Source organism: Tupaia chinensis, unplaced genomic scaffold (assembly GCF_000334495.1).
Source record: "Tupaia chinensis unplaced genomic scaffold, TupChi_1.0 Scaffold000159_1, whole genome shotgun sequence".
NCBI lineage: Eukaryota > Metazoa > Chordata > Mammalia > Scandentia > Tupaiidae > Tupaia > Tupaia belangeri.
The window spans coordinates 3,449,552-3,457,325 of NW_006159630.1; the positions used below are offsets into that span (position 1 = coordinate 3,449,552).

The 7,774-nt window shown below is 56.1% G+C and overlaps 1 protein-coding gene across 1 annotated transcript in view; it reads left to right on the forward strand.

Moving 5' to 3' along the window:
- The window catches only part of TIMP2 (TIMP metallopeptidase inhibitor 2), a gene marked incomplete at its 5' end in the record, with an annotated part of 15,235 nt that extends 7,803 nt beyond the window's left edge, over positions 1 to 7,432 (forward strand). The window contains 2 exon segments of the mRNA XM_014586746.1: positions 3,314 to 3,438; positions 4,669 to 7,432. Coding sequence (XP_014442232.1) covers positions 3,314 to 3,438; positions 4,669 to 4,866 — 323 coding nt within the window.
- Positions 7,433 to 7,774: the final 342 nt, after the last annotated feature.

Genomic DNA, 7,774 nt, shown 5'->3' on the forward strand with positions numbered 1-7,774 from the left:
TTTTTGCCACCAAAGGTTATTTAACACATACGTGCCTGTGGCCTGGGCCGTTCCTACCCACGGGCCCATTAAAGGTCCTCAGGCTGAGCAATACAATTACACGGGTAGTGGTGAAACACGTTTTGTAGGCTTGCTAGAGCCTGAAACCATCCAGATTGTAGTCCACATGTAACAGAAATGAGAAGCATTCAAAGAGACAGCCGCGTAGTGACTGTGTGTCTGTCCTCTTAGACACTTCACATTTAATATTATATTTTAGTGCCCACACCGGCCTGGGAATATGCAGTCCATAAAAGGGACTTCCAGAAGTCTCATGTACTTCTTTTTTTAGAGAGATTTTTACTACACGGGATGTGTGCTCAATGGAGAGACAGAGAGAGACAGAAAGCAAGAAATCACTCCCGGGGGGATGGCCATGCCGTAGGCCCTTCTCCATTCTCCTCTCAGGGTTTTGGGCATGCACGCACACCTGCCTGGCATGAGTTTAAGCCACCAGATCCAGGACTCGAACTGTGGTCGACTGCATGGGAGTCCAGCGACATAGCCACTGCACCATCTGCCGGTCCCCGAAGTCCCACATACTGGTTAAAAAGTGGCAGGAAGATAAGGTGCAGCACTGTGGCATGGCACTAACAGCATGCCCGCCCTGCAAGGCTGGAAGCCCCCGGACCAGCTGCAGGTTCGGGTCCCCAGGTCGGCCTGGAATCCAGCCAGCCGCACATGCAGGCACCCGAGATCCTAAGGAGCTGCAGGGTTAGCAGGGGGCCGCGGCGTGATGAGAGCCTGTGCACGGTGCCCCTGCAGGGCACCTCGGCGACGCTTAGTAGGTTTACGTGGTCAGGTAACTGTCACTGTCCATTTTCTAGACCTTTTTCAGCATTCCCAACCAAAACTCGGTGCCAGTAACTCCCACAGTCCCTGGCAGCCACCACGCAGCGTTCTGTCTCTGACTTGCCGGGCCGAGGCCTCGCTCGACTGGAACCGCTGGGCGTGTCCTCTCCTGTAACGTCCTCCCGTGTACGTGTGCCACTGTACGTGCACACGTTTGTAAGTTCCCGTTAGCTAGTTCGATGCTCTCCCCACGGAAGCCCGGTGTGCCCTCTCGTTAACATTCTCACTAGCCTACAACGCAGGCGAGCTTAGTACCTCGGGGCATCGGGGGCTTGAACGACGGAGGGCTGGGTGCTGGCGTGGACAGTGGGTCCGCGTGAGGTTCTGGGTTCTGTGCGGAGGCTTCCCTGGGCACACCAGGCTTGCACGTGCCTGAGACCCAGGGCTGGCTGAGACTGGGGACGATCCTATTGCGGGTGCTGTCTCTCTGTGTCTCTGTCTCTTTCGTTCATGGAAGAAATAAATTTTTAAAAAAAGAGGGCCAGCCCTTGGTGTGGAGGTTAAGGCAGCTGGATGTCACACGGCTGACGTCAAGTCCCAGGAAAGCTTGCCAGGCGCATGCGCGTGGGCCCAAAATCCTGCCAGGAAGGATGGAGGAGAAAGGGGTGTCGTGTTGCCGTTGCCCCGGGGGCTGATTTCTCTCTCTCCCACCCTGGCAAGCACATGCACCCTGTAGCAGAAACTAAAAACTAATTAAATAAAAATAGAAAAAAATCAAATAAAAACAAAAGTACCAAGTCGCAACAGTTTCTAATATATATATATAGAGAGAGAGAGGAAGAGGGAGAGAGGGAGAGAGAGGGAGAGAGGGAGAGAGAGTCCCCAGACGGGACTGTCTCTTCCAGTCACCTTTCGGGATCTGGGGCACAAATACACAGGCTGCGGGACTGGAACCTGAGCCATGTGGGACCAAGGCTCTGTGCCCCCAGGGATCGTCCCTTGGTCTCTTCCAGGCTCTGTGCCCCCGGGGACCGTCCCTTGGTCTCTTCCAGGTTCTGTGCCCCCGGGGACCGTCCCTTGGTCTGTGCTCATCACCAGGCATTGGTGTCTCCTGACAAGGTGTCTTCATCATGGGAGCGACGGGCTTTTAGGTGCCTTCCACCTTGTCCCGAGGTTCTGTCATCCTCTAGAATACACTCATTCATTCTCCCCTCTTGACTAATGCCACACCTGTTGCAGGTGTGACATCTTCAACAGGGAAGGGAGGGAGCCGAGTCAGGGACCTGAAGTCCAGGGAACAAACAGCACTCGTCATGCCTGGAGTAGGGCATTTAGAGCAAATTTCTAAGTTAAAAATTCCATGTGTTGGGACCAGCAGTTGACGTAATGGCTATGTCACTGGACTCCCATGTAGTCAACCACGGTTCAAGTCCCAGATCCAGTGGCTTAAAACTCACACTGGGCATGCGTGCATGTGTACTGAGGATCCTGAGAGGAAAATGGAGGAGAAGGGATTGCGGCATGGCCATCCCCCCTGGGGGATGATTTCTTGCTTTCTGTCTCTCTGTCTCTCTCTTTCTGTCAAGCGCACGTGCCTTACAGCAAAAACCTCTCCCCCCCAAAAAAATTCCATGTGTTTGTTTTCATGATGGAAAAACACAGCTTTGAGTTTGACGTCAACTAGAAAGAGTGCCTAGGAATAAATATTTGGTAAAAACTGAACAAGCAGTGCGGTCTACGCGGTACGGCCTCCTTTGTGTGACTGTGCATGCATAAAAGAATATGGCCCGGTGGCTGAGGAACTGGATCCCACATACCCAGCCATGCAGTTTGAATACTGGCCCCGGAAGCTTGGGAAACATGCCAGGCACATGTGTGTGCTTGCCCTGCATCCCAGCAGGGTGGAGAAGTGGACGGAAGGGACTGTCTGTGACCTGCCCATCTGGGAGAGGTCTGTTTCTCTCTGACAAGCACATGTGTTCTCTGGCAATAAGAAAAAGGAGCGAATATTGGGGGTCTGTAGCACAGCAGGTAAGCTCTGTGCACAGGGAACCCACATGGCCAGGCGCAGTTTGAATCCCAGCCCCGGAGGCTTGAAAACACCGGGTGTCTATGTGAGCGTGTGCGCCCCAAGTCCCAGCAGAATGGAGAGATGCAAGGGGAGGGTGGCCGTGTGGCCGCATCCCTTTGGGTGTCTCTCTGTGATCAGCACACATGCCCTCTAGCAATTACAGAGAAAAGAATGGAAGGAAATGGATAAAAATGTGCGCTGCAGACAGTGGGAAGGGGGGTTTTCTCTTTTTCCCCTTCCTTTCTCAGTTTTCTCCAGTGAACATGATTCTATTTAAGCTCAACAGTCCACGCCATGATTAGAGCCAAACCGCAGCACCCTGAGCTGCATCCCTCTGCAGGAGGGAGGAGGGAGGACGGGGACTCAGAACTCACAACTCACCCTGAGCCTGGTGGCCCTGTCTCTCCTCAGGGAAGGCCGAGGGGGACGGCAAGATGCACATCACCCTCTGTGACTTCATCGTGCCCTGGGACACCCTGAGCACGACCCAAAAGAAGAGCCTGAACCACAGGTACCAGATGGGCTGTGAATGCAAGGTAAGCGGCCCCTGCCTCCCTGGCTGGGCTCTCTCCGGGTCAGCACCTCAGGGTTCGGTCCCCAGCTCCCAGAGGCCCCTATTCTGCAGTGTCCTGACTGAGGACTGGCTTCCGGGAGTGAGGCTGGCGGACTGGGCCTGACAGCCCTGACACACCTTGCAGTGCAGGGATCCTGGAGGGACAGGGAGCTTGAGGCTGAGCACACGAAGGGCAGCCTCCCAGGAAAAGGAGTCTTGTCGGAGGGTGTGGGGCCATGAGTGTGTCTCTGCAAGTATGCGCGTGCACGTGTGTGTGCCACACTCGGGAGCATCCGGGCGTCCCAGCTTTCCCAACGTCCTGGGTACCTCTGCACTTCGTAGTGTGTTGAGAACACCTGGAACGTGGGTCTCCCTTTCAAGGTCAGCCCCAAGGCTGTGCCAGGCACCGTGCAGCACGCTGACACTTAGAGCTGGAGAAGGCAAGCTCTCCCCCAGGCCCCATAGCTCAGCCCTCATCTGCCCTTCCCCTCCCCCAACGCTGCTGAGCACAGGTATCCCCCAGTGTTCCCAGAGTGATTCTGAGCCAGGACCTGCCGGCCGCGTGGTGCGTGCGGCCATGTGGCAGGACTGGCCTGTGCTGGGGAGGTGCCCGTGGGCTCTCCCCTGGAGACTGCTACAGAGCTGATCTGCAGCTTGCCAAGTGTGCATTCCAAACTCAGAGTGTGGCCACACTGACATCAAGCCAGATTCCTCTGCACCGACCGAAGTCACAAGCGAGTTCTTCTCCCTCCCACGGCCATGAAGGCAGAGGGCCCCTATGGCCGTGGCTACCTTTGCTCAAATGCTCGTTGCCAGTCATCTCAGGGCTCACACTTGACGGCCAGGGCCAGGTCTTTCTCCTGGGCTTGAGTCTGTCTCCAGGACATTTTAGACCCTTATCCTCCCACGAGGGCAGGGCCGTGCTGAAGCCACTGCTGTGCTTAGAGAAGGTAACGGCCCAAAGCCAGGGCCACCCGCAGCAGCCGGCCATGCAAAGGCAGTGGGGGGCCGTAAGGTCGGATATGGGCGTGGAGGTAGATGGGTGCAGAGGCTCCCCCGGCCCGGGACCCCTCCCATAGACAGCCTGTGCTGACTGGAGGGTGCCGGACCCGGGAAAGCCTGCTGTCCCGGGACGCCGTCGATGGCAGGTCACCAGGGCCTGGAGCTGCTGAGCAGCCTGGGCCCGGCTGAGCGCTGCGTGTGCCCTTCCTAGATCTCGCGCTGCCCCATGATCCCGTGCTACGTCTCCTCCCCGGACGAGTGCCTCTGGATGGACTGGGTCACAGAGAAGAGCATCAACGGGCACCAGGCCCGGTTCTTCGCCTGCATCAAGAGAAGCGACGGCTCCTGCGCCTGGTACCGCGGGGCGGCGCCCCCCAAGCAGGAGTTCCTCGACATCGAGGACCCGTAAGCGGGCTCACGGCAGCCCTGTGGCCACCCGAAGAGCCTCCAAGGGTTTAGACTGGTCCAGCTCTGACATCCCTTCCTGGAAACAGCATGAATAAAACAGCCATCCGAGCGGGTCCAAATAGTGCGACGTGCCCCCATTTTCCTCTCCAACTTGGCCGTGGTCTGGAGGGTCCCCCAGGGCCCTCATGCCGCCCTCCCTCTGCCTTCCTGGGCGCTGTGTCTCAGCCTTCGTGCTTGGGGGCGGCCAGAGGGAGGGCCCAGACTGTCCTCCCAGGCCCGGCCTTGACACGGGGGCTAGTGCTAGGCAGGAGGCACCGGTGTGTCCCCACCTGGTCAGGGCAGAGCCTGGAGACAAGCATTTGCAGAAACGTCTGAGGGTCATTGCAAGACTGTGTAGCCGGCCTACCAGGCCCCTTTCATCTCGAGAGGGTTGTGTCCCTCGTTTTCTGCAGCTGCCACCGCGGGCCCAGGGTGGCGGTCCCTGCCCTGGCAAGTGCCGTCTCCCTTATAAGCCCAGGAGCAGCCCTGGAGCCAGTGGTTTGTCCTCGAAGGAGCCCCAGTTCATCCTGATAATCCGCCAAATGGTAGTGGGAGCCTCCTCCAGGGCCTTGTGGAGGTGTAGGAGCAACAGCTCACTGAGCCACGTTTCTGCCCTAGCCAAGTCTTTAGGGTGCCCCCTCCTGCTCCCCACACCCCTTCCCCAGCCTCTAGGGGGATCCACACCCTGTCCTGAGGGCAGGTTTCTGGGGGGCACTTGCCGCCCTTGTGATTCATCGGGAGCTTCCAGTCGAGTACTCTGGCTCCCTCCCGTTCTGGCCTCAGTCGTCTGGATGGAGCCGCACCCACGCTTTGCAGGACGGTGGCATGCAGCCGGCAGGGGACACCCCACTTTCACGCCCCAAGGACGGAAAAGGCTGAGTCTGTGTGCGCCTGGAGAGGGCTAGTGTGCGCTCCCTCCGAGATGCGCAGTGAGTGAGTTAGCGAAGCACTTTACCAAGCCCAAGTCGGGAGGAAGGCCGCTTCGCGACAGGCTCACTTCTTCCTGGCCTTCGGGACACCGTGGCCTGTGGGAGGGACAAGTCATTTTTCTAAAGATGACTTCTCAGATGAGACAGAAGCTGAGCTGCAGGCGGACCAACCTCTGCTTATGTTTCCCCATTACAGAGAGTACCTAGTCAAGAACAGCAGGGAGCTGGGGAACTGTTCCCTGACATGCCAGGAAAGTGGGGGTCGTGGTGGGCAGCGCTCTCTCACCAACAGTAAAGATCATCTTTTTCTCTCCCGCCTGTGTGGTAGGGATAAGCTGTCCCAAGGCCACGCAGGCACATTCGGCAGACACACGCTCAAGCCCAGCACAGTGAAACCCAAGCCTGGCAGTCTGTGAGTGGTCCTTCTGCAAAATGCTTCCAAACGCACCATCTCCCAGGCCTGTTCTAGTCTGGGCCGACCCCCCACCTGTAAGACTCCTGACCCCTGGGTGGCCTGCAGTGTTCCTCCCACCCGGACCTGGTCAGCACAGACCTGAATGATTCTCCGATCCAGGGCAAACGGGAGCATGTCCAGGGATCAGCCCCGGCCCTGAGGGCGTTTCATGCTGTCTGATAGGACGAAGTGGGTGAGATGTCAGGGCGGACCAGTCCACGCGATTTCCGTATATACGCCACCACCAGACCCTCCCATCAGTATCGCACCCCGCCCCGTCGCTTCCTGTACGGTGATACCATATGTAACATTTGCTCCTGTTTCTGCTGATTTTTTTTAAATGTTCCGGTTTGTTTCAACATCAGCTGTAATCATTCCTGTGCTGTGTTTTTTTATTACCCTTGGTAGGTGTTAGACTTGCACTTTTAAAAAAAAGATTTTTGCATCGTGGAAGCATTTGACCCCGAGTGGAAAGCATGGCATGGCAGCTCGCTCGTGACAGAGGGTTCCTTCCAGTCGTGCGTCCGATTCTTTGAGTATCTTTGCTTTTCTCAGTTCCCATCTTTTGTTCCATGAATCGAATTATCTAGCACAAAGAAGAGGATTATTTAGTAGGCTGGGCTACACGGCGGCCTTTACATTAGATCCACACACAGTGGGGTTCTCACCATGCTGAGCAGGGAAAAGCCCAAACTCAGATCAAGACGAAGTGCCCGGTGGCAGCCAAGAGATGAAGCCCCTCAGATGCTTCCCAGCCGGTGACGGCCTCTCTACATAGCGTAAGAAGGGTCTCCATTTGGCCTTGTTTAATTTATGTGTTCTAAGCACGACTCTTTCTTCTTTTCATCATGCAAGCGACTCAAAATATTTAAAACAAAGTTTACATTGTAGTTATTTCAAATCTTTGCTTGATAAATATTAAGGAATATCGGACTTGCTGCCATAATTTAAAGCTTTGTTGATTTTGTTCGTTTTCGTTTGGAGTTTCGGGGGGAGCCATGGTGTATGCTGGAATGTGACGCCAGACCTTCCTGTGCTGGCCATACGAGAGCTGCCCGCCGACAAGCAGACCGCGCATGTCTCTGATGCTCTGTATCATTCTGAGCGATCGCTCAGTGGACAATAAACAGTATTATCAAAGAGAAGTGGGCTCTGTCTGCGTGGCTGAATCCGGCGGTCAGAGCTGCTGCGTTCCAGCTCTAGGAGCGAGCTCCGGTCAAGGGGAAAGGGGGGTTTCTTTTGGTCCCAAGAGAAGCAGGCCTGGGTGCTTTGAGGAAAACACGGGATGCCTCAGATTAAAAATAATAAAGGCTAGCAGGTGACTCCCACATGGCCAACAGCATGGTTCAAGTCCCAGACCCATCGGCTTGCAATTCACACCAGGTGCTTATGTGCATGTTCAAATCCCAGGAGGAGAACAGCAGAGGGGCTTGAGGTATGGCCACCCCCCCGTGGGGTGACTCCTCACTTTCCCTCACTGTCTCTCT